The following is a 27,625-nucleotide window of genomic DNA, read 5'->3' on the forward strand; positions in this document are numbered from 1 at the left end:
TTTCTTTGAATTCTTTCATGACTTGAGACCAATTCATATTTTTCTTTGAAGGTTTGTACCAATTTTAACTTTGTTGTCGTCTTCTGAGTGTTTTGATCTTTCTTGCTATCATAATAACTTTCTATAGTCAGAATTTTATTTTCTATTTGCTCATTTTCCCAGTCTGTTTCTTGACTTTTTAACTCTTTTCAAAAGTGGGGTTCTAGGGGTGGCTAGGTGATGCAGTGGATAGAGTACCAGCCCTGAAATCAGGAGGACCTGAGTTCAAATCTGGCCTCAGACACTTAACACTTCCTAGCTGTGTGACCCTGGGCAAGTCACTTAACCCCAATTACCTCAGCCAAAAAAAAAAGTGAGGTTCTGCTCCTGAGGTCCACACTGTCCCAAGCTTCAAGGTTTTTGTACAGCTGTTACTAGAGTTACTTCTAGGGACGTACAAGTTTTAAGTTCTTCTAGAATATTATGACATAATTATTAATGATATTACTATATATTAATTTAGATCCATGTATTTAAATTAATATGTATTAATATAAAATTATTAATTCCCTGGATTGTGCCCTGATTCTCTTTTCCTCACTGGAATTGTGACCACGGTTCCCACTCTCCCATGGTGGCCACAAACTCTGCTATGATAGTATTCTTCTTCACCCTGGGACTGCCACTAAGGACTGAAACCCAAATCCAAGTAGAGGCAATGCAAGAGAGTCTTGTTTTCAGGGCCAACAAAGAGACTTCTGTAATCTCCTGACCAGTTGTCTGACTCCTTTACTTATCTGTGGGCTGAGAGTTCTGGAAGCACCCATTGATGTTGCCAATTCAGTCCTAAAATACTCTTTTTAAAAAAAAAAAATAGCTTTTTATTTACAAGTTATATGCATGGATAATTTTACAGCATTGACAATTGCCAAACCTTTTGTTCCAATTTTTCCCCTCCTTCCCCCCCACCCCTTCCCCCAGATGGCAGGTTGACCAAAACATGTTAAATATGTTAAAGTATAAATTAAATACAATATAAGTATACATGTCCAAACAGTTACTAAAATACTCTTTAAAAACATGATTTATAATGTTTGGAGCAGCCCTGTTTGTAGTGTCAAGAAACTGGAAACTGAGTGGATGCCCATCAGTTGGAGAATGGCTGAATATATTATGGTATATGAATATTATGGAATATTATTGTTCTGTAAGAAATGACCAGCAGGATGATTTCAGAAAGATCTAGAGAAACTTACATGAACTGATGCTAAGTGAAGTGAATAGAACAAAGAGAGAGCATTGTACACAGCAACAGCAAGATTATATACAATGATCAATTCTAATGAACGTGGCTCTTTTCAACAGTGAGTTGTGCTAGTTCCAATGCCTTGTGATGAAGAGAGCATTTGCATCCAGAGAGAAGACTGTGAGGACTGAATATGGATCACAACAGTATTTTCATTCTTTTTATTTTTTTGCTTGCATTTTGTTTTCTGTCTCATTTTTTCCATCTTTGATCTGAGATTTCTTGTGTAGCCTGATAATTGTGAAAATATGTATAGAAGAATTGCACATGTTTAACATATATTGGATTACTTGCCTTCTAGAGGAAGGGCTTGGAGGAAGGGAGGGGAATATTTGGAACACAAGGATTTTTAATGTTGAAAATTATTTATGCATATGTTTTGAAAATAAAAAGCTTTAATAAAAATAAAAACATGATTTAGATTTAAACTTTTTGTTATTTTGAATTTTGGATATAGGATTTTTTGTAGATTTTTATAACTAGATTTTATAACTTTTCATGTTTCTTTTGAAGATTTAAGCTGCCTTTATTATTAATGTTTGATACTTGTTAACAAGCTACATAAAAAAGATTCTCCCCTCTTTAGTATTTGTATTCTAGGAATTTTCTTTTCTAGAGATTCAGTATTTAAAAATTTTTTTATAATTCATAATTAAGATAATTTATTCAAAAAAACCTTCCTTATTCCCAAAAAATCCCCTTTTAAAAAAACTAGTTTTATTCCACATTGATTTACAGAAAAAGAACTCGTCCTGGAATTGGAAAGAATGAAGAAAGAACATGGCATAACTCATAGGAAAAAATCATCTTCTCGATTAGATATATTTGTCAAGAGTGTAGAAGAAGAACGGGATCATTATAAGAAAGAGCTAGAAAGACTGCAAAAGATAATAAAACATCGATCCATATCTACACGAAGTTCGAGATGTGAAAGAAACTTAAGTATTAGAAGTCCAGAAAAGGTAATGTCCTTATGATCAAAAGTAATGAATAAAAATCAAACTCCATTGCAACTCCATTGGGCTGGCCACATTGTTCAGATGCCAAATGCATGCTTGCCAAAGAGACTTTTATGGAGAACAGACACAGGGTAAGTGTTCACAGGCTGGTCAGAAAACGTGATAAAAGGACCCTCTCAAGGTCTCTCTTAAGAACTTTAGAATTGATTCTAACACGGGAGACACTGGTACAGAGAGACACCCAGCATGGTGTGCACTCATCAGGAAGGTGCTGTGCTATAGGAGCAAAGCAGAATTGAATTAGCTCAGGAGAAATGCAATGCACTAAGTTAGAAAAACACCTGAAATGTTCATAGGGACTATTTGTATCCAACCTGTGGCAGAGCATTCCGAGTTCATATTGGAATGATCAGCCACAGTTGGACACACTAACTTGGCTTTAACAGTAATGTCATTTTGTTTCTCTTTGAAAACAGTCAACCACGTGGATAAAACAAAGAAATCTCAGTGGTTCTGCTAATGATTTATTGTTAATTTAAATACAATTCTGTATGAATGGAGTTTCTGTTTTTCTTATTTTTCAGAGTGCCATAATGATTTTTTTGCATTATTATTTAAAAGTTTTTCAAATTATTAATTTTGATTAACATTTTCCTCTTGGTCTTGCCCAAATTTTAGTTGTACTATACCTTCAGGTTTTTATTGGATTTTTTTTTTTTAAAGTTGAAAAGTTTTAGTTTTCAGTTTATATTTTAACATTCTGTCATCATATGTGAATATAGTAATTTTCTATAACATGGGAAGCCACGTTATTTAAGTTACATTAAAAGTCCCAGTAGTAGATTGCATTGTAACATTAATCTCAGGGTTTTTTTCATGTCAGTTATTAACCAATTCTTTTTGTTTAACCTGCCATTTCAGGACACAAATACGTAGTCTATGATCTAAGCAATTTTATTGTAATAGTATACACACTAATCAAATGGGCAAAGAATATAGAAGATGTATGTGTTCTGCACACATACTCATTCATTGCTAGCCAATATTGATTCTGGTTCAGAGACATGAAGTAGCATGGTCACTAGTTCTAGGCATATAGTTCTGCCTAAAACTCTTCAGGCTGAACCTGAGGGTTTATGGAATTTTATTTTAAGGTTGATGGAGGGAGCTGGAATCTTTTAGAGGCCTATCAGTCTAGGGTGTGACATTCTTTGCCACCATAAATTCTATCAACTAGGAGTGGCTCAAGTAAAATTAACTGAGCGTTGGTTGAATTCCTTGGTATCATGGGCTTCAGTTGATGACTTCTTTTGGTTCTTCTGGCTGTAAATGGCTACCTACTCCACTTCTCCCTCAAGAGAAAGAGTCTCAGTTTGTGCTGGAATTTGTGCACTTGTTTTTTCTTTAATTCAGGCATAGGAATCTACATTTAACTCTATTAATTCATTTTTAGTTAATTCATTTTCCTAGTCTTTTGGTTTCCACTTCTGTTCTATTATTTGCTAGACATTTTTTTGTCTCCCAACTTTGTGTTATTTACATCTTTGATAAACATATGATTTATGTTTTTATCAAAAGCATTGATAAAAATGTTGAGCAGGATAGGGTCAAATAAGTCCTTGACCCTTATTTGTTGGCCTTATTTGCTTAGGAACTTTGTGGGTGGTACATGCCTTGAATTATAATAATAAAGTTGGGATATTATTATTTTAGAATAGTTAACTTTCTTATGCTTTATTGTATATATTTTTATGGATTGGCTTCAGTAATTACATATAATTTTAAAATATTGTAACATGATACATTATTTTTGAAATTATTTTGTAGGGTACTTACATTTCAGAACTCAGCATGATCACAAAAGAAAGAGATGAACTTCAATCTATGCTGGATAAATTTGAAAACCACATGGGGGAAATACAGTGCAATGTGAAACTATTAACTGCAGAAAGAGACAAATTGAGTGACCTATATAATAAAGTAAGAAACTCATTAAAAAACTCTTGGATTAGATGTGATGGAATTAGCTGACCTTTGTGTAATTTTTGTTTGATCACCAAAGAAGTCAGATATAAATTACTTTAATATTTTCTTGGTAGAACTACTTGATTAGGCGGCTGCCATTTGTAGGCCCTGTTAAAAGGTCAGGTTTATTATCATAGGTAAAGCTTGTCAGACACTTGTTTGTCATTTCATTATACTTCCAAAATGGGAAATCTTTATTCTGTATCCTTCTATATATTTTCTTCATAATCAAATCTGTTTTATTCATGTCTTATAACAGTTATCGAATGGAATTTAAATAGCTTGTTCAAGTTCATGTGAGAGAATGTGGATTGTCCTTAAGTTTTTAGTGATCTTTCCATCATATCCATGATTCTTGTTATTTGAAGAACTTGCATATGGAATGGAGGTTACATTTAATCTGTGTAGCTTCAGATGGTAGAACCAGTTTAAGTTCAGTAAATGGGTGGGAATAGAGGGGTAGAGATAAAGAACTTTAAAAGTATTAAAATCATTCTAAACTGAATAGATTATATTGTAAGGAAGAGACCTGCATCATTAGAAATATTCAGTCATAACTATCATGTGGAATGGAGTCTAGATTTAATCTGTGTTGCTTCAGAAGGTAGAACCAGTTTAAGTCCAGTGAATGAGTAAGAATATAGGAGTAGAGATAAAGAAGAACTTTAAAACTATTAGAGCCATTCAAAATTGAATGGATTATATTGTGAGGCATGAGCTGCATCATTAGAAATACTCAGTCATTGACTAAATGACTTTTTTGTTGGTATATTTCTGGGTAATATGGAAAGCTAGAATAAATAACCTTCCATTTTTTTCCCTTTTAAGATAACCATGTACTCTTCCATTCTAAAATTATCTATGAGCAAAAGTGGCCTCTTAGTGATATGCTATTTAATTATTAACTTCCACTTTTTTTTGCTAAGAATTTGAATGAACTTTTAAAAGGTATTATGTTTGTTAAATACCAATAAACTGATGAGCAAACTATGTAATTTTACATATTCTTTTCAAAACTGTCCTGCTTGTTCCTTCTGAACTAACTTCTGTTCCCTTCTCTGTGTTTTAAAATCTTTCAGTGACCTTTATTTTTTTGACATCAAATCCTTGTTTATATAATCTTCCCACCAATACCTTCTCTCCCCATTAGAAACTAGGAAGAAAAAAGAGGAAAAGAAATCTATTTAACAAATAAGCAAAGTCAAGAAGAACAAACATACACAATGACCTTATTCGAAAATATATGTCTCTTTGTGCATCTTGAGTTGTCAGCTCTCTGTCAAGCAAGAATCATGCTTCATCGCAATTCTTGAAGATACAGTTGATCTGTTATGTTGAAGTGCTTCAGTCTTTGAAAGTTGTTTTTCTTCTTGATGCTTTTCTAAACTGTTCTCCTTGTTCTGCTCTTATCACTGTATTGGTTCAGCCTACCCAAAATTTTTGGCAGTTACCACTTTTGTCATTTTATAGGGTAGTATTCTTATTACATTCAAAAACTGTCATTTAGTAGGTGACTAGTTGTTTGGTACTCCTGGAAATTCTCATTCTTAGCTCTCACCTTGATATATTTCAGTGCCTTCAGGATTGTGAAGCTTGTTTTGCTACATCCAACATGTGGTGCTCCAGCGTCCCCTTCATGCAGGGTTTGGTTAAAACAATACGATAAGGTTTTCTTCCAGTTCTCACAAGACAGAAATTCGTCTAGATCCATAATTGAACAGAAAGGAACCAAGCTGGCTCCAGAATCCAGAATTGAATTGGAGTCAGTGTGGGAGGTCACTCAATTTCCATAACTAACCACTTCTGTCCTCATTCCCTCAATTTCCTCAGTGACCTGAGCAAGTTACCTAATCTTTCAGTGTTTTAGGCAATTTCCTAAGACCAGGAGTTACAACCAAATCTCCAGCCATGCAATTGATGGGGGGGGTCTTTACCATGAAACCATGTTTCTCTCACATATTTAGAATTTGGATTTACTTAGTATATGACAAGGAGTAATGCAATCATATTTGTGCATAAGGGAAGTTATCTGACAATATTACAAAAAATGGATTGGAGGGAGAAAGCATAGAAATGTAAAGAACTGTAAAAATCATTACTATTGTCCAGGTCGTTAGTAATAGAGTCATGTACTATGATAAGGAGTGAGAAACTTAAAGGCACAGATGTAAGAAGTGTTATGTAGATATAATCAGCAAGATTTTATGGCTAATTGAATCTTACTGGTGAGCAAGTGGGAAAACTCAAATAAGACATCAGGATTTTTAGCACAGGAAACTACTAGAGTTATGGTGCCATTGAGTGAAAGAGTGATCAGCTTACATCACTTAGTTTGTACAGAATATTGATTACTAGATTACAGGTCTATGCAAATATAAGTTCAGAAAATTAATCAGGTAGGTAAGAATTCCTCATAGAATACAAGTAATTATTCCTCAGTTTACTTCATTTTTGCTATATAACAAAATGCTCTAATATTTTAGACATTGTATTTTAAGATTTTGTTGTTAGCATTCTCATTTTTACAATTCATTTTTTAAGGCACAGCATGATTTATCTGCACTAAGAAAGGAAACAACACATTCTCTGCCATCCCAAGATGTTCTTTGTCTTATGGAAAAAGAAAAAGAGACTGCATTATCTGACTTGAGACTAATGATTGTAGAAAAGGAAGCTTTAAGAGAAAAGTTAAAGGTGAGTACTTTGTTTCTTTGAAGTTCAAGCTTTTCATTGTAACTTTTATGCCATTTACAAGCAGAATGTAAGATTTTAGAAATCTTGCAGGGAAAAAAAGTTGTCTCAATAAACACTGTCTGGTTGCTACATAGAATATGCAACTAAATTTTAAGTACATCTAGATTGCAGACATATTTGGGTTCCTTAAATATATATTTTTGCATCTTGAAATGCCTAGGACTGTGTCACACTCATAATAGGCACTTAAAACATGCTAAAGAAATGTTTGAAATGAATAAAAACATTTCAGAAATAAACTTAGTCCAGATCATCTCATTGAATATATTTGTCATAGAATCTTTTATGATAAAAGTTGTTCAGAAAGTATTTATTTTTTTAAGCAATAATATAACTTTATTATAGTTGCCTATTAGCTATTGTAACTTTTTTTTATTTTAATAGTATTTTATTTTTCCAAATACATGCAAAGAGAGTTTTCTTTTTTTATAATAATAATAGATTTTGATTTTAAAATTACCTACATAGATGGCTTTCAACATTCACTCTTACAAAACCTTGCATTCCAAATTTTTCTCTCCCTTCCCCCCACCTCCCTTCCCATGAAAGCAAATAGACCAAAATATGTGCAATTCTTCTAAACATATTTTCACATTTGTCATGTTCAAGAAAAATCAGATCAAAAAGAGGGGGAAAACCCACTAAAAAAAATCGAGCAAATAAACAACAACAAAGGTGAAAATATTATGCTCTGATTAACATTCAGGCTCCATAGTTCTCTCTCTGAATGCAAATGGTATTTTCTATCACAAGTCTATTGGAATTGCCTTGAATCACCATATTGTTGAAAAGAACCAAGTCCATGACAGCATTTAATTACTTAAAGAAAATTTAATTGAATCACAGAGAGAAATAGGCAAAAATCATAATACTTGGAGATCTCAATGTGTCCCTTTGAAATCTAGACAAATCTAACAAAAAGATAAATGAGAAATGTCAAGGATCTCAAGAAAATTTTGACAAAGTTAAATATGAAAGAACTCTTATCATTACTGAAAAAGCATAGAAAGGAACATATTTATTTCTCTCTCTTTTTTTTTTTTGGCTGAGGTAGTTGGGTTATGTGACTTGCCCAGGGTCACACAGCTAGGAAATATTAAGTGTCTGAGCCAGATTTGAACTCAGGTCCTCCTGATTTCAGGGCTTGTGCTCTATCCACTGTGGCACCTAGCTACCCCTCATATCTATTTCTCAATTATGACATCTTTTTTTAAAAACTGAACTTTATAAAGAAATGTAGAAATATTAAATGCATCTTTTATTGATCATAATGCAATAAAATTATGCAGTTGGAAATTTTGAATTATCCTAGACTTTTTTGTTCTAATGTTTTACTTTTATCTAGTACTAAAGTTAAATCTAACAAATTTTCTATACTTTTATATTTTCCTTTGGTTCCTGAATCCATCTGGGTATCACAAAATAAGACATATTTTTCACTTTATTTTGTTTTTTTCTGTCATGCCATTCTCTTTTAAATAAATATGGATTTCACTGAGGAAGTCCTATAATGTTCTAGGCCTTGATATGATCAACATAATATTATTACCAAATAGTATTGTCTAAGAGACTTCACCATTTATAAGTATACATCTTGTTTTATGTCTCACTTGACAATAATCAAAAAATTGTTGAACAGTTGTTTCTGGATACATCTATCAAAGAATCTTGTAGGATTATAGCATATGTTGTGGAAAGTTGTTTGCGAAAGCTTTTATCTTTCTTATGTTTTCCTGAAAGATGCCTTTAAAATGTGTTTAAACCATTGCTGGGAGAATTGGAAAATAGTATGGCAGAAACTAGGTATTGACCAACATCTTGCTCCATATATATATGAAATGGATTCATGATTTAGACATAAAGAGTGATACTATAAGCAAATTAGAAGAACAAAGGATAGTCTATATCTTAGATCTGTGGAGAAGGAAGGAATTTGTGGCCAAAGAAGAACTAGAACTACATTATGAAATGTAAAATAGATAATTGTGATTATCTTAAGATAGAAAAGTTTTTGTACAAACAAAACCAATGCAGAAAAGTTTAGAAGAGAATTAGTGAACTGGAAGAAAATTTTTATATATAAGAGTTCTGATAAAGGCCTTATTTCTAAAATATATAGAGAATTGACTTAAATTTATAAAAATACAAGCCATTCTCCAATTGATAGTCATAGGATATGAACAGACAATTTTCAGATAAATGAAAACCATTCCTAGTCATATGAAAAAATGCTTTAAATCATTATTGATCAGAGAAATGCAAATTAGGACAACTCTGATGTACCATTATATACATGTCAGATTGGCTAGAATGACAGGAAAAGATAATGATGAATGTTGGAGGGGGTTCAGGAAAACTGTGATACTAAAAATACGTTGTTGGTGGAACTGTGAATTGTTCCAACCATTCTGGAGAGCAATTTGGAACTATGCCCAAAGGGCTATCAAACTCTGTATATCCTTTCATCCAGTAGTATCCATATTGAGCCTGTATCCCAGAGAGATCATAAGGGAAAAGGGCCCACATGTGCCAAAATGTTTGTGGCAGCTCTTTTTGTAGTGGCAAGGGACTGGAAACTGAATGGATGCCCCTCAGCTGAAGAAGGGCTGAATAAGTTATAGTACATGAATATTGTGGAATATTATTGTTCTATAAGAAATGATCAGCAGGATGATTTCAGAAAGGCCTGGAAAGACTTTCATGAATTGTTGCTAAGTGAGTAAAACCAAGAGAACATTGTACATGGCAACAGCAAAATTATACGATGATAAACTCTTATGGATGTGGCTCTTTTCAATAATGAGGTGATTCAGACCAGTTCCAATAGACTTGTGATGGAAAGAGCCATCTATACTCAGAAAGAGGATTGTGGGACTGAGTGTGAATCACAACATAGTATTTTTAATTTGTTGTTGTTGTTTGCTTGCATTTTGTTTTCTTTCTCGTTTTTTTCCCTTTTTGATCTGACTTTTCTTTTTTCAGCATGATAATTGTGGAAATACATAAAAGAATTACTCATGTTTAACATATATTAGATTACTTGCTGTCTAAGGGAGAGAAAGAGGGAAAAGGGAGGGAGAAAAAATTTGAAACACAATGTTTTGCAAGGGTGAATGTTGAAAATTATCTGTGCTGCATATATTTTAAAAATAAAAAGCTAAGAAAATAAGAAAGAGAAATAAGTAAAATGTGTTTAAACTATTACCATAAAGATTCACAAAAATGAAAAATAGGCTTATGATTTGGTACTTAAAAGTTTTGGGTTTTTTCTTCATTTCTGTTTTTATTGTAATAATGACTGTCTCTTATGAAATGATGTTTCTTTTTCTCTTGGGTACATGCTCTAAGAATTCCATGAGCTCCTTTTTTTGCCTACTGAAGAACTATCTTTCCATTTAACTATCTTCTTTTTGTGTCTTCTGTTTTCATTATGAAAATAATAATATTGTTTGATTCAGCAAATAGCATGTCTGTCATTGGACACATTTAGATCTCACATTTAGATTACCCACAATTAAGTTATTTATAGATATGTCTAAAAACTTTGTGATTCTTTTTCTCTCTGTTCTGAAAGAGAACACTGTGAAAACCAGAAATGGATCTTGAAAGATTCAGTATTATTTTCTACTTAGTTTCTAGAGTAGCCATAAAACTAATAAATTAATCACCTTATGGTTGAACCACTGGGAGCATTTCATGTGTCTTGGTTGATCCTTAAATATCAGATTTTGCTAGTACTTTCCTTACATCTTTCTAGCACGGTAGAACTTTCCAGAGCTTGTATTCTTCCAGCACAGCCTTTGAGAACCCATTGTGATTTCCATGCTACAGAGAAATATAAAAGAAGGACATTATAGAGGTTATAAAAATGAATACTCATGCATACTCCAGGTCCTACCTCTTAAACAAGTAGACTTAAGAATAAATTAGGTATGTTCTTAAATTGCCGAAGTCGATCTCTACTGAAGTTTTTCTGTCTGATCTTTATAGAAGTCATATTATGTGAATGGTGACCCTTCCTTCTTGAAGTTTATGTAAATTGATCCTAAAATGAAATATGGATGATTAAATGTTATTTTAAAGCTATTTTTTCATGTCATTAATTCAAGTATTCCATGTCTGATACTTAAGACTTTTTTCTTTTGTAAAAAAAAGTGTTGTATAAACATGAAATCATAAGTTCCTGGAGAGATTTATTTATTACGCCATCTAAAATCCCTGACCCTTCTTACTCAGGATCTTACATACTATCTTGTGCATAGTAGGCACTTAATATACCTTTGTTATTTTGTGTTGTGACTTATACTAACCTTCCCTATAAAATTGTCTTTCAGAATATACAAGAATTGGCTATTGTGGGAAAAACAGAAATGGAAAAAAATATGGAAGATCTGGAAAACATTAATTATGAGGTGATTTAAACTTTTTTCAAAAGAAGCTTTTTAGTAAATAAAGTTTTTTGCTTTCTTCAGAAAATTTTCTTTAAGTAATATTCTTAAAGAGTGATGAGGAAAATCCAAATCTCTAAGTATATGGCATTCCATTTTTATCCATTAATTACAGCTTGAAACTGAAAGATGTGATTTGAAGTCTAAAGTATCAATGATGAAGGAGACAATAGAGTCACTAGAGAATAAGTTGAAACTCCAATATCATAAACTTATCCATGTTGCTGATGACTCATCCCAACAGAAAACGGCATTGAATTCACTGAAGTAAGTTTATTAGAATTATTTAATATGCTTAAGTAAAAGTTGATTACCTTGGGAATCACTCAGAATTATTTTATGCCCCATGATACAGAATTACTAAAAACTGTAACCGAATACTACCTAAATGAATTTATTTCTCTTGTCTTTCCAACTTACACAAGTGAGAACCAGCAATATATGCCTTCTTCCTTTTAAAAAGTTTTTTCTTTTATTTATTGTCACCATTAACTTTTATCTCTGAATGAACCTTGGAAATAAAAAACCTTATTTTCTCTATCTCTTGCTCTACTTCTCTTTTGTTATGTGATGCATAGTACCTGACTGAAGCAGCATCAGTAATCTGAACCCTTCAGGATAAGTTCTGCTGTTGCTTCCCCCTAGTCAGTAAGAGAGTCCTGGGTAAAGTGCTATGGGGAGATGCAAAGGAATTGTATTACACTGGCCTTGCCCTCCCAGAGCTTATAGTCAGTAATAGGAAAAAACTACATATACAGCAATCTTTCATATGTGGTTAATTTTGCATTCAAGAGGACTGTAATATCTATTACTGAAATGGTAAATCAGGAGAAGCCACATGATGGAAGTAGCATTTGAATGACATTATAAAGAATGGAGGGGAATTGGATAAGTGAACAGTAGGGAGGAGACAACATTTTAAGTGTGAGAAGGCACTCAAAAGAAAACCTAAGGCATACTAGAGGAATGGTTTGGCTAGAATGTAAAATGAGGTATGGAGGAGAATATGAAATAATTCAAGAAAGAGTAAAGTCAAGTTGTGGAGCTCCTGGAATGGAAGACTAAAGTAATCTAAACTTTGTTAGGAGGTAATAACATGCTCATTTTTTTATTTTATTTCTTATTTTCTTATCCTTGAAGAAATGATATTTTGAAAAATTTGGCATATACAAATAGTGTGATGGAGTTGCACTTTTAAATGATTTTAAATCAGAAAAATTGAGGTAGAAGAAACTTCAGAGCCATTCTCCAATATTAATGGTAAAAGGATGTGAATATGAAGGAAATATGATGAGAAGATATTTAGGCAATCAACAACCTTATTTAAAAAAAAACTCCATATTACTAATAACAGAGAAATGCAAATGAAAACAACTCTCCCGTAAGCCTATCAAACTGGCAGAAATAACAATTGTTGAACTGACATTGGGAGAATGGACACAATGAATCTCTATTGGTTGAGCCATGAATTAATCTAGCCATTCTGAAAAAGAATTTGACCCTAACCTTAATGTCATTTAACTGTACATACCTTTTGACTCAATGATATCACTACTAAATACATATAAAAGAAAGAATCATGTACAAAAATATTAATAGTTCAGTCAGTTGTTTTTCAGTAGTGTCCAGTTCTCCATGACCACATTTTGGGTTTTGGCATGGATACTGGAGTGGTTTGCCTTTTCCTTCTCCACTTCATTGTATGGATGAACAAACTGAGGCAAACAGGGTCACCCAGCTAGTAAGTCTCTGAGGCCATATTTGAACTCAAGAATCTTTGTGATTTCTAGCCCCACTGCATTACTTTGCTGCCCACTTCAAGTAGTACTTTTTGTTATTACAAAGAATAGGAAACAAAATCAAATGCTCACTATTTATTGGGGAGTTCCTGAACAAGTTATGGTATGTGAATATAATGGACTATTATTCTTCCATAAGAAGTGACTAAAAGAGTAGTTTTAAAGAAAACTGGACAATCATGTGTGAACTTATGGAGCATGAAGTGAGCAAAACTAGCAGAATAATTTATCCCATGACTACGATGTTGTAAAAGATAACAACTTTGGAAAGATATAAGGTGTTTTTTGTTTTTTGTTTTTTTTGGCTGAAGCAATTGGAGTTAAATGACTTGCCCGGGTCACACAACCAGAAAGTGTTAAGTGTCTGAGGTCAGATTTGAACTCAGGTCCTCCTGTCTTCAGGCTGGTGCTCTATCTATCCACTGTACCACTTAGCTGCCCCAAAATATAAGAGTTTAAATGCACAGACCAGCCTCCTATTTCTTTGTGAAGAAGTCACAGTCTACAAGTATAGGATGAGACCTAAGTTTTTAGAGGCCAGTCTATCATTTGTTTTATTTTATTATGCTTATTTGTTATAAATGAGCTTTTATTTGATGGAAGGAAAAGGTGGGGTAAAAAATAGTGATGTAAGAAAAATAGAAGTGGCATCAATGGTTTTCAAAGGCACAGAAGAGAGGAAAAGGAAGTGGAGAGAGACACAAGCAATCAAAACAATTTTTGAACTGTAGTATTGCATTTCGTACACATATAAAAACATTACATAATAGAAATTCACAATTTTGTGTACAATCTTTTTCTTTCTTGCAAAAAAGTGATTGATGTCTTGTTCATAATGATAAAAAAGTACAAAATATAAAATTAAAATTAATTTAAAAACTATAGCAAAGATTTAAAATTAGATATGGCATATAATTAAAACAGCTCCAACCTCACCTGTTAAAAATACTGTTGGCTCTGAAAAATAGGAAAAATGGATGTAAGAATAGGTGATAACACCATGTAACCATCACTTTAAAAAATTTGACTAATTGGTATATAAATTAATTGCCATCACAAGTAGATCCAAAATGCCAACTACTTTGATTAGTGAGCTCTTGATATAAAGAGAAATAGGGTATTCAGGGACGATTTAGAATTTAAACTTTCTTGTAAAATCTTTGAAACAAGGACAATACAATATTTTGTGAAATAGCAATGCATAAAATAGCATGTGGCAGGGAAAGACAAATTTAAAATGAATTAAGGAGAGAGACCTGCCTAAGCAAAATCAACCTGAAGGCATTTAAAAGATAAAACTGAAAGGAAGGATAGCTAACATGAAAAAATGGTAGCAATCTGTGTTGATTTTCATTTTTAAAAAACGCTTTTCACATCAGTAAACTGCAATTGCAACATTGGACTCTAATATTATAATCCCAGATTTGCTACTTGAATAAATAGAAATAGCATTGTAGAAAACAAATATAGGGAAGAATAACTGGACTAGTACAAGGCATGTAAAGACAATTCTTGCATTTTGGACCACGGTTTTGAAAGCATTGAAGGATAGATTTTTAAAGTAGCTGAGAGAGGCCATAGGAAAAATAGAGGAAAGATCTGGGACCTTGTTACTTAGAAAAAAGTAGCTATGAGAATATCAGCAACTTCTGACCTATGTGCTTGCTTTTGCAACTTTGCAGAATGCTCATCCTTAAGAGCATCTTTAATGACATTTTGAGGAAATAAGTGCGCTTTGGTTAGTAATATTTAATAATGTATTATTTATGGTTATACAATTGAAAGTTAAAAGAGAATACATTAACCCACTGAGCTCAGTGTTTGTGGATTAGGTAAAAGCATTTGATTCAGTAGACTTAAAGGCTATCCTTATGGCTATCCAAAAAGATGTCTCCATACATGTATTTTTATATGTTGGAATTTTTGAAAAATTTAACAAATGAGATAAATTTTAATCAAATATCCTTATTATTAATATTAAGGGAAGCATAAAACAATATGAAGTTTTCCTCTGTTATGGAGGACATCTAGCACAGAATCCAGAAGAAAGATTCTCTGTAAAGGTTCTCTAGTTTTCCTTTGTGGAATATCTATCAATTGACTGAGAAATAGATTCTATTATACTTGACACATTGGATACATTGCAGCACCTCTTAAATAAGATCCATAGTCAAGCCAAAGAGTTCATCTAAACAATTCACACAGAATATATCAAGATGATGGAAAATATCTGTAGTCCAAACAGTGGTACTAAATTAGCTGGTCAGTACATAGAAGTCAGTACTTGCATCTTGTTTAGACTGAAAGTAAATGAGATGTACCCAAAATTGACCAGAAGGAGAACAAACTAGATTACCTTTAGGAAATCATTGTTGTTTTAATGTCCCTGAGCTTTCCTCTTACACAAAGGCTTATCTTTTTATCAGTATTCTAATAGTGGTAAAACAAAACTATGAATCCTGGAAGATCACTTTCTTGGAAGGAGATTAAAGAATATTAGATTTCCATAGGGCATTGTTGAGGTATATGGTGAGTGTGAATAGAATGCCATATTTTCTTTTTCCTAGCTATTCCAGAGTCAGACCATACACCATGGACTAGATAATCCATGGTTAGAGGAAAGACACTGACTCTATTATCTATACCCTTGCAAGGGAAGGGATTACTAGACATGACTATGTCAAAGCTTTCTGCAATCCTTATCAGTTTAAGGAGAAAACAGAATCATAAAATGCTGCTGAAGACATTCATATCTATCAATTTGTGAACTGTGGTAAGAAAGCTCATTTCATTATTAATAATGTTCTCTCAGTTCTCAATGTGCTGGAAGTTCCATTGTGGGATGACCAAAAAAAAAAAAAAATTGCCTAATGACCAGGGCAAACTTGCCTATTCATTTGGAAATTATACCATCTCTGAAAATCCTGAAACCAAGAATACATAGATAAAGCTATCTTCAGGATCTAAGAAAGTAACTCTATAGATAACTTAGTTGTTCTTGTAAAGGGAGACCATATTGATGAAACCATTCCTATATTCTATTGATCTGGAAACTGAATATAAAAATTCAAAAGAGACTGCTGACCATGGACGTTAAGGAACGTCCCATTGTGTGAGGGAATCTATTGGGAGATCATTTACCATTTGAAGAGGCACCTTGTCTGGTTGTAAAGTATTGTGCCCAGTGTTCTAATTTAGCATGGAGGAGGAGAAAAATAGGAAGAGATTGAGAACCTAGAATGCTATCGATAAAAGTTATTTTTGGGAAACAAAACTTTGTCACTCATTACAAAATGATTGCAGTGTTATAAAAGATATCAGAGAAATAATCAAATGGAAAAAGCATGGATCAACTAATGATATTCTTAGACTATTAAGAGATCCACAGGAAGGACTCCTCCGCACATTGGTTGAATTACCTGTATTGAATTTTTAGTTAGGTAAAAGTCTAGTAGATGGGTAGCTGTGATAGGTTTTATTTTGAATCATTATAGTCAGTACCCACATTGATGAGATACCAGATTCATTGAACTGATATCTAGAAAGAATAAATTGCTTTTTAAAAGAAAGATTAGTGGTCAGCATAAAAGAAGACATGAACTAGAAAGCTTTTCAGAATAGGAAAGGTATTTAAAATTTAAAGGAGAGTTTTTTGTTTTAAAAAAAAATTACCATCTCAAATTTGGAAACTTATTTAAAGATCAAGAACATTTTATATTTATATACTTTAGGATAATAAATGAGCAGTTGCAGAGAGCTGTTGATGATTGTCAGCACCGATTTGCAATTAAAAGTGAAGAACTTCAAGCAGCCCAAATGCAGATAGCATCCCTAGAGGAAAAAATAAGTAAGTGTTTCTGAACTTTATTTTTCTTTGTTTTTTCTTCTTTTTCCCCAAATACATGCAAAGATAGTTTTCATCATTCACTTTTGCAAAACCTTATGTTCCAAATTTTTCTCCCTCTCTTCTCCCCAAGACAGCAAGCAATCCAATATAGGTTAACCGTGCACAATTCTTCTAAACATATTTCCATATTCATCATGCTATGCAAAAAAAAAAAAAAAAAAAAACAGATCAAGAGAAAAAAAAACAAGGAAACAACAACAAAAATTTGAAAATCTTATGCTTTAAAGGATCCACCTTCAGTCTTCATAGTTCTCTCTTAGGATGTTGATGGCATTTTCCATTCCATGTGCATTAGAATTACCTAATTGTTGAAAAGAGCCAAGTCCATCACAGTTGATCATCACATAATCTTGTTACTGTGTATGATGTTTTCTTGGTTCTGTTCATTTCACTTAGCATCAGTTCATGTAAATCATTCCAGGCTCTTCTGAAATCATCCTGCTCATCATTTCTAATAGAACAATAATGTTCCATTATATTTATATACCATAACTTATTCAGCCATTCTCCAACTGATGGGCATCCACTGAGGTTCTAGTTCCTTGTCAATACAAAAAGAGTTGTTACAAATATTTTTGCACATGTGGATCTTTTTCCCTTTTTAATGATCTCTTTGGGATGCAGGCCCAGTAGAGTCACTGCTGGATCAAAGGGTATGCGCAATTTGACTTTGGGCATATGAACTTTATTTTTCTTGACTATTTACTTAGCCTAACAAGCATTCTTTTTCATTTGTAGATAGACTAACCTGTAAGATAACTTCACAAGATGATGAACTAGTTGCACTTAAAAATACTATTTGTGTTATTGATAAGGAGAAAGACTACCTTCAGGAAGTCGTAGATGAAAAGACAGAAAAAATCGCTAGCTCAGAAGATAACATTGCAACTAAGGTATGTGTTGGATAATTTCTTCATGTCAACCTCAGTTCCTAGAAGTAGATTTTATTATTCCAGATTAGAGAATCTTTTATCATATTTCCACATTGTGTGTGCAAATAATGACAAATATTGGTGCTGTTATCATGCTGTAACTAAGCATATATAATATGTGAAATTAAGATTACCTACAATTTGTGAAGATATGATTAATTTTTAAAATATCTTCTTGCTCATCACTGTATATTTAAGTTTTTTTTGTTTTTTTGTTTTTTTTTTAATCACATAGGATTTGCTTACTTGCACTTTAAAAATAATTTTTCTGTTTGGGGGCCATACTTCTGTAGATCAGTATTCAGTATTATAGCAACCTTGGAGGCATCTCCAGATTCTCTTACTCAGTGAGAATGTGGTTATTGTTTCAGATCTTGTTTGACATAGGTGATTATGCTTCCCCTAGGGGAGAGAAATGTGCTTAATAAAGATGTTTTGTAAGAGAATTTTATAATGATATTTTACCTATACAAAGGGATCAAATTATAAACATCATGCTAAATGATAATAATTCCTTTTTTTTTTTTTTTTTTTTTGTTTGTTTTTTTATTTTTTTTTTTAAATTTATTTAATAGCCTTTAATTTACAGGATATATACATGGGTAACTTTACAGCATTAACAATTGCCAAACCTCTTGTTCCAATTTTTCACCTCTTACCCCCCCCCCACCCCCTCCCCTAAATGGCAGGATGACCAGTAGATGTTAAATATATAAATGATAATAATTCCTATAAAATTATTTATAATTTCATAGTCTATTTTTTTTTTTATCATTTTATAGGAAAAAACTATTTCCCATTTGCAAGTAACACTATCAGACGTGGAGTCAACAATAGGGTAAGTAGTAAAGTGGGACTCTGTCTTTTTATAAATTTGATTTTATCAGTTGGTCCATAAACATTTATTAAGCACTTACTATGTACCAAGAATTCTAAGTGATAGGACTACAAAGAAATACAAAAACATTTCTTGCTTACAAGAATCTCACAATCTGATGAGGGAGACGACAACATGCAAGCTATGTACAGGGATGAACAGAAATAATTAAAAGAAAAAGGGCAGTAGAATTAAGAGGAGTTGAGAAAGATTTCCTATAGAAAGTGGGAATTAGGAAAGAATAGTGTTCCCCAAATCTAGAGAATAAAGAGTATCAAGAAGAGCTTGATCAACAGTGTCAGGCTCCAGAGAGGTCAAGAAAGGTGGGCATTGAGAAAAGGCCACTGGATTTGGTAACTTTGGAGAGAGAAGAGAGGAAAAGAAGTGGAGAGGATATACTCACAAAGTTAGCCACAGAAGGCAGGAGAAATATCAGATAGATGATAGTAGGGATGGAACATTCAAGTGAGAGTTTTTTGAGTGGAAATACTAGAGGGGACAGTCTTTTGGAGGACAGGGCTAGAATGGGGTCCTCTGTGAATGTAGAGGGGTTAGCCTTGGCAAGGAGAAGGGCACTGCATCATGTGAGGCAGGAATGAATGAAGAGCTAGTCATAGAAGACATTTGAGTGATCCAAGATAAGGAAGAGAGAAAAATGGGCAAACTCAGCAAATGGCCTCAATTTTTTTCAGCAAAATGTGGATAAGGGTTCTGAGCTTAGAAGGAGGGAAGATGGGGAGCCATGGGAAGTTTGAAGGGGGATGAAAAAGGTTCAGAAGATCACCATGGTTTCAGTGGGATGGAGAGTTAATTAGAGAGGTGCATGTAAAAGGACCCTCCAGTAGCAGTGAGAGTCCATTAAAAGTTATATCACATAAACATGTAGTGGGTCAAGTCAGAACATTTACATTATTTTCTCCGTCTTGGTTCTCCAGCTTGTGTGTAAGAACAAAGGCTGCAGATGATAAAAAGGATCCAGACTGAGGCTTAGCACAGAGAAATCAGCAGTATGATAAGGCAAGAGACACAGAAGAAAACAGTATATAGTTGAACTGATTTGAAAAAGGGTCAAGTTGGGGAATGGAAGAGAGTATGACTGGTGCAGAAGTAATAGAGGCAAGGAACTAGAACAGAGGGGTTGGTGGCCCAGAGGTCATGTTGTAGGCAAAAAGCAGCTTTGGTTTTGGAAAGCAAAGAAAGAGATGATCTAATCTGTGATCACATATGATTAGATCAGAGTTTCATGGTTCATGAGAACATAGAAGTGTGGTGCCTTTTTGTTGCTGGTCTAATTAAGTTCAAATCCTTCATTCTTTTATTTAAGGCTATCCATAATATAGAACAATCTGGAATAGCCTACTCATAGCAGACTAAATTCTTTTTGCCCTTCATGTAAACTAATTCTTTTTCTGAACCTCTTTGCTTCTGCTAATCCTACCACTCAAATTCCTTCCCCCTTCATCTTTGTCCAAATTATTCATGTGATGAGCTTTCCTGTCGCCATATCTGGTTTTGGTCATATTCATTTTTTTATTCTTTTTTCCTACTACCTTTTTTTTTTTTTCACTTAATAGCCCAACTATATGTAAAGGTAGTTTTCAGTGTTAATTTTTGTAAGATTTTAGTTCCAAATTTTTCTCCTTTCTCCCCCCCCTCCAAGACAGCAATTAATTTGATATAGGTTACACATGTACATCATATTAAATATAGTTTCCAATATTAGTCATGTTGTAAAAAAAAAAAAAAAAAAAGAATCAGAACAAAATGGAAAAATCTCAAGAAAAAAAAACAAAAAAGGAAAAACGTCTTCTTTGATCTGCTTTCAGACGCCATAGTTCTTGGGATGTAAATGGCATTTTCCATCATAAGTCTTTTGGAGTTGTCTTAGACCATTATTTATGGCTGAGAAGAGCTAAGTTGGCTATAGTTTTTAATTGCACAGTATTTGCTGTTAATGGTGTATGATGTTCTCCTGGTTCTGCTCACTTCACTCAGTATAAGTTCATGTAAGTCTTTATAGGTTTTTCTGATATTTGTTCATCATTTTTTTCCTATAGTACAATGACATTCTATTACACTCACACCACAACTTGTTCAGCCATTCCCCAACTTGATGGACATTCCCTCAATTTCCAATTCTTTGCCACCACAAAAAAGAGCTTCTATAAATATTTGTGTACATATGAGTCCTTTTCTCTTTTTTGTAATCTCTTTGGGATCCAGAGCCAGTAGTGTTATTTCTGGTCTGCATTCTTGATGTTGGACTTGATGTTAGTCAGACTTTGTTCCCTTCGGATGAAGATGTCTGGCCTGAATTTCTATTCTTATTTCCTCCTGCTTTCACAGTCCACCTGGGGATCTGCAAGCTTGCAGTGTTCCCATAGGGCTGCCCTCCTGGCCTGAGTTTTGTAAGCTCCTGTCCCAGGTGTGGGTCTATTAACTTGTTTCTAGATAAGAGTTTTAACTAGCTGCTTCACTCAGGTCCTCTTGGACTGCTGGAAGATTCTCCAGGCTCAGAGCAGCTGAACTGCTGGCTCCTCTGATAGAGGACACTGCACTACATTCTTGAGTCAGAGCCACAGAGCTATCATTTACTTCCAGAACGTGTTCTTTGTTAAGTACAGATAGCACCAATCCTCGGAATTATTCCTTTTTGTCTGAATCTGTGACAGGATACTGAATGGTGGGTGACAGAGCTTGCACTCAGAGCTTGTTCAGGGTTTCCCTGGGCTCTCTTTCTGGTGCTTCCATGGCTACTGCACACTCCTACCAGGCACCAATGCTGCAGACCTGTTTGTCCATCTCCCTAAACTGCCTTGTTCTGGAAAAAAATGATTCAATGTGACACCTTGTTCTGGAAAAAAATGATTCAATGTGACTTCTTGGCTTTCCCAGTCAGAATTCAGTCTGGTGCATTCTCTGGATCTCTGTTATGAAGTTGTAGGGGGAATAGACTCTTATGGCTTTCTCTCATTCTTTCATCTCCACTCTCATCTCCACTCTTTTTTTTTTTTAAGAGTATATAGCTCCTTCCTGTTCAAGAAGAACCTTAAATGTTTTTATGTTCTATTTGGATAGTCGTCTGTTTCCTTCCTTTTGCTCCAGGTAATATGTTTACACTTCTAATATCCTATTCATGTCTCCTTTCCCCCCAACATAAAGATATATTTCATTTTTTTTTTAAACACATCATTTTACTTAGAGTGTGGAGAGTCATTCTTTGACATCCTTCTCCAAGAAAGAGGTCAGCCTATATTTGGAATAATAATAATAGTTATTGGACATGACAGGAGAAAAAAATCACATTCTCAGTAAAAGTCATTGTGTAAATTCCTTCCATTCTATACATATTGGTTGAAATATTTCAGTCTTGTTTTTTAGTACTTGTACCTTAGCCCTAAGCTTCTGGTTAAAATATTTGCAATTAATTTTAATCTCTTAGTCACTTGAATACACCATTTAACTTTCTTTCCTTAGTCTCAACAATTCTATAGACTCATGCAACCTCCTCTCCACCTCCCCTCCTTATATTATTGAACTTCTGCTTCCTTATCTCATCATTTTACCCAATCATCAATCTACCTGATCATTTGTTGGCCCCTTGAATTGTTGCATTGACTTTTTCTAACTTAACTTACCTTGTCTTGCCAGCTGCTTTTTCCTTTTCCTCATGGAAGTTCTATTTTTAACTTCAGATGACGCCCTCTAATTCTTCTTATATCTACTGTACTAATCTCAGCTCTCTTTCAGTCTGGAGGGTATGGAGTCATATCTGGACCTGGATGTTAATTACTCTTTCAGATTTCCTGAGTTATTCTTCCTTAAATTCGACATCTGACCTACTGCACTAGTCTAAATTTCTCTAATTGATCTACATGATTTTTTTCTCCCTTGTCTAATGTTCTTTCCTCTGCCACTTCCATTCCCCTAACCTTTTTCTGCCATAGCTGGAAATAGAATTCAATTCAATTCAATACACAATTGCTATGTAGAGAGGGCACTGTGCAGTTCTAATGCAGTGTAGACTCAGGTTGAATTAATAGAACTCTGGGTTGCACTAAAAGTGAGACTAGTTTCAAAAGGAAGGTGATCTTCTCATTGCACTCTGCCATTTTTGGTCTGCTGGGCATGCTTCAGAGGGTTGCTACCATCATGAGCAGCAAACTGGAGAAGATGCTTTATGATCCACTGAAGGAAACTGGTTGATGTGTTGAGCCTTAAATGATTTACAAGAGAACATGATAACTGTCTTCAAGTATTTTAAGGATTAAGGTGCCAAAGAATGATTAATGAAAAAATTTCTGCTTCCCTTCTCATTTTGGCTGCATTGGGTTTGTGAGTACAAAATCTTTTTAATTTAATGTAATCAAAATACTTAGCTCCAGAGAGCACAGCTTGGATCACCAAGTAAAAGTTCTGAAGGACCAGTGTGAGGAAATCCCAGACAGAGAATCATTGACTTTAAAAGATATTCTCACTGTGAAGATCGCGTATTTTAAAATCAGCAGGAGTCAGGAATTCAGGTTAGGGGAAAATCGTCAGTCTTTATTCTCAGTGAAGAAGGATCAGAGGTGGAAGTTAATCGGCGATAGCAATGTGTGCAGCTGAGTCAAGAAGCTAGCTAGATCAGCAGCCACACGACCGGCAGCTAGGAGAATGGAACCAAGGTCAATCTCTCTCAGCTTCTCTTCCTGTCTCTCTCTCTGCCTCCACCCACCAAAATCGTCATTTCCTGTACAACACATCAGGACTTTCACGGAGAGTGGACAGGGACCATTCTTTATCCAATCATATATATTAATAGAGTATAGCCCAATTACTATTTAGCCTCACATACTTGGGACCTCAGTGCATCAGCTCAAACCTCAGCCCATTACATCTCCCGCTTTCTTTTATTTTAGAACACATGTGGTCATGCCATCCCTGACTTCTCAGGGAGGTCAGAGCCCCCAAGGGGAGGTGATCACAGCCTCCCCAACTTCTCAGGGAAGGAGGTGAAAGCACCGAAAAGGAGGTGATCACAGCCTCCCTGACTTCTCAGGAAAGGCGGTGAAAGCACTAAAAAGGAAATGATCATGCCCTCCCTGACATCTCAGGAAGGGAGATGAAAAGCACCAAAGGGAAATGGGGGTTGCTAGCAGGTTTCTGGGCTGAAGGGTCTTATTATGCACAAACCCATCAGCATGGGAGGTATTACACAAGCACATAGCAATAACGCAGAGGCTATTAGGGATGACTCTCCCCACAGTCAGTGCAGGCTCGATGTGGTGTAACAAACATGAATTGTACACACAAGTAGCAGAATAGCAAACAATATAAATCAACATGGTGTTGGAAAAGATCACCAGAAGTCCTAGAAGGAGGGTATGTAGACAACAGTCACACATACACCTTCTTCAGCAGCCAAGAGATAGTCCAAAACCAATCTATTGTCCATTGCTTCACATGTCAGGGAATCCAATGATCCCCCTGAGTTTTTGAAGTCCTGCAAAAGTCTTTTTATGATCTCATTGGATATCTATAAGCATGTCCTTAGGGCAGCTAGGTGGCAGAATGGATAGAGAACTGGGCCTGGAGTCAGGAAGGCCTGAGTTCAAATCTAGCCTCTCATAACTGTGTGTGACCCTGAACAAATTTCTTAACCTTGTTTGCCTCAATTATTTCATCTGTGAAGTGAGCTGGAGAAGGAAATGGCAGACCACTCCTGCATATTTGCCAAGAAAGCCCCCCCAAAAAGAGCATAAAGAGTCAGATATGACCAAAAATGACTAAACAACAAGATGACCCCTTCTTCCTGATTTGTTGAAGAGATTTCTTGTTCAAATATTGGTTGATCTGGATTTGATCTGTAATGGGCCTGTCTTCTCCCTTGTTTTGGACACAATGCAGTTTAGATTTGAATCAGTATTTTTTGGCTGCCAAGTCAGTGTGGAGTTTGCAATCTGATTAAAACCTTCTGAAACCATTTACACAAACTGTTTTGGAGCCAACCTTCCCCCTTCTTATTCTGAGTTAGTTATTGCTTGTCATGTAGATAGCTCTTTGCATATATCATTGTTAAATGCCATTATTATTTGATTGAGTTACTGTTTTCCCCCAACAGACCTTTTGGATTCTGACCACTGAGACAACAAGATCATCTAGTATGATAACTATCCCTCCCTGCTTTCTGTCCTCTGGAAATATAACAAGAATAACATATTTTAAAAAAAATTTTTAAACCAGTTTTTAAAAACACAGAGCTCAGGTCTAATGCCACTATCCCTCCACTAGAGATCTTCTTCTAGCTGCTGTTGAATCATTAATGACTGCTCTGCTGGTGTTCTTTCAGTTCTGAACTATCTATTAGTATAACCTCCTTTACTCCATCTTGTTTATACAGTTTAATCGGTAAAAGAGTTTGCTGAAATCTAGAAATAGTCTGTGACTTTCCTGTAGTTTGTCATACTAGTTACCTTGTCACATAGAAAGGAGGTAAGGCATGACTGGTCTTGATAATTGTCTGTTCTTACACTTTAACCATTCATCAATTGGGGAATGATTTTATTCTTTTAAATTTGACGCAGTTCTTTATATATCTTAGAAATGAGGCTTTTATCAGATTCATTGTCCAAATTGTTTCCCAGATTTCTGCTTCCCTTCTCATCTTGGCTGAATTGGTTTTGTGGATGCAAAACCTTTTTAGTTTAACGTAATAAAAATTATCCATTTTGCATTTTGTAATGTTCTCTAGTTCTTCTTCTAGTCATGCTGATTCTTTTAGTATCCTGGAATATGGCAGGCTTAGTTGGAGGTTGATAACTTGAACTTTGTGGTGGGCATGGAGGTACCTCTGTTAGTATATCCTCAGTTACTTCCAGTTTCAATTCCAGTTAATGAATTTTTTTTCTATCTTCCCAGTCCAAAGATTATTCTCTTTGAAAAGAAAAACAAAAGTTAAAATAAGAGATGATTTAACATTCAGTTATAGCATTTGTTGTCACTATCCCCTCTGCTCTAGTAGTTTTACGTTCTTTGTTCTGTTTTTTGCTCTATGACAGCTTTAAAAAAAAGAAAAAAGACCCTTTTGTTGTCTTTAGCAGTTTTGGCCGGTTTCAACTAGTCCTTGGCTTTAGTGCTTTGCAACAAGCCCTATTGGTCTCTTTTTTAAAAAATATATTTAAATTGATTCTTTTGTTTTTATGTCATCTAAAATCCCCCCTGTATTCTTTCCATTTTTGCCTTCTTCCCTCGCAGAGGAAATAATTAATAATAAGAAATAATTTGTTTTTTTAAATAGGGGGAAAAAATCTGCAAAAACTCTCAAATGAAAAAAATCTTAATATATACAATGCTTCACAGATGTGTAATACCACCTTAATTTCTAATTACTTTACTTTTTTTAATACTGGTTGTTTGGAACACAGAATTTAGAATTTACAGAATTTAAATATAGAATTTAGAAGTTACAAAAATTTGATGACGTTGTGTTCTGTCTCCTAATAGGACTATTATTCTTTCAAGTTTCAGAGTCATATATTGTATTTAATTTCCTTTGTCTTTGAATTCTTCCTCTTATATTCCCCTTCTTTTACTCCAAAAAATTTGGTTCCCCCTGCTCCAGAGGACACGGTTTCCTCTTTTCGGTATCGAGCACAACTTCCCCACTCCCAGCCCAGACTCCCTGAGCCCATAGGAAGCATAGGCGTACTTTGGGTTTTCATCTACCAATGTTAGCTGCTGCTTCTATCACTCTACAACTTTCCTTCTTTAAGGTTTACCCTCTGTCAGCTTCTTGTAACCATCTATGAAAGTCATTCTCTCTTCTTTTTTTCTTTTTCTTAGTAAATTTTTATTGGTATTTTCTGGTTCTTACATCACCATAGTCATCTCAAGTGTCTGTCTTCCTTTCCCCTTACCAAAGAATCATTCAATGTAGCAAATAATTGGGGTTCTGTTTTGGTGAGGTTAAATGACTTGCCCAGCATCACACAGCTAGAAAATGGATTTGAGCTCAGATCCTCCAAGTTCCTAGAGCTATAGGGCCAATACTGTATATCCACTATACCATCTAGCTGCCCCATCAAATAATACCATCTAGCTGCCCCATCAAATAGGTTTTTTTAAAAGAGGAAAAAAATCAGCTCAGCTTATGGATACATTGAAAAAATACAAAAATGTGCAATGTGTGACACTTCTGGACCTCTTCCTCCCTCCACAAAAAGGAAGTGTTTTGTCCGATTTTTTAAAGCAATTTCTTTCTAATTTTGGTACATTTAGATTTTTTTGTGTATAATTATTTTTATTTACATTGTTAAGAACAATGTTATGTGTATATTATTTTTTTAACTCTGTTTACTTATCAATTCATACAGATTTTTCCCAGGCTTCTCTATAGATTTATCACACATATCATTTCTTTTCTTTTTTTCTTGAGAACTTTGGAATTTATTGTGCTCTCTGAGAGACACTGACATAAGAACACCCAACATTGCATGCCTCATCAGAGAAGGTGTTGTTCTCTATGAGCACACATATCATTTCTTACAGCACAGTAATATTCCATTACATTCACATGTCACAATTTGTTTAGTCATTTCCCAATTGTGGGACATCTACTTACTTTCTAATTTTTAGATCTCAACAAAAAGTGCTAGTAT

General features: G+C 34.3%; 1 protein-coding gene across 2 annotated transcripts in view; it reads left to right on the forward strand.

The window, feature by feature from the left end:
* CEP135 (centrosomal protein 135) overlaps window positions 1–27,625 on the forward strand; it is a 94,628-nt gene that overhangs the window by 30,778 nt on the left and 36,225 nt on the right. For both annotated transcript variants that reach the window (XM_031941784.1, XM_023505997.2), the window contains exons 12-19: window positions 2,024–2,247; window positions 4,072–4,224; window positions 6,811–6,963; window positions 11,358–11,435; window positions 11,587–11,738; window positions 17,002–17,117; window positions 17,916–18,070; window positions 18,892–18,947. In XM_031941784.1, the coding sequence (XP_031797644.1) occupies window positions 2,024–2,247; window positions 4,072–4,224; window positions 6,811–6,963; window positions 11,358–11,435; window positions 11,587–11,738; window positions 17,002–17,117; window positions 17,916–18,070; window positions 18,892–18,947 (1,087 nt within the window). The remainder of the gene's footprint in view (window positions 1–2,023; window positions 2,248–4,071; window positions 4,225–6,810; window positions 6,964–11,357; window positions 11,436–11,586; window positions 11,739–17,001; window positions 17,118–17,915; window positions 18,071–18,891; window positions 18,948–27,625) is intronic.

This window comes from Sarcophilus harrisii, chromosome 6 (genome assembly GCF_902635505.1).
Source record: "Sarcophilus harrisii chromosome 6, mSarHar1.11, whole genome shotgun sequence".
NCBI classification, from domain to species: Eukaryota; Metazoa; Chordata; class Mammalia; order Dasyuromorphia; family Dasyuridae; genus Sarcophilus; species Sarcophilus harrisii.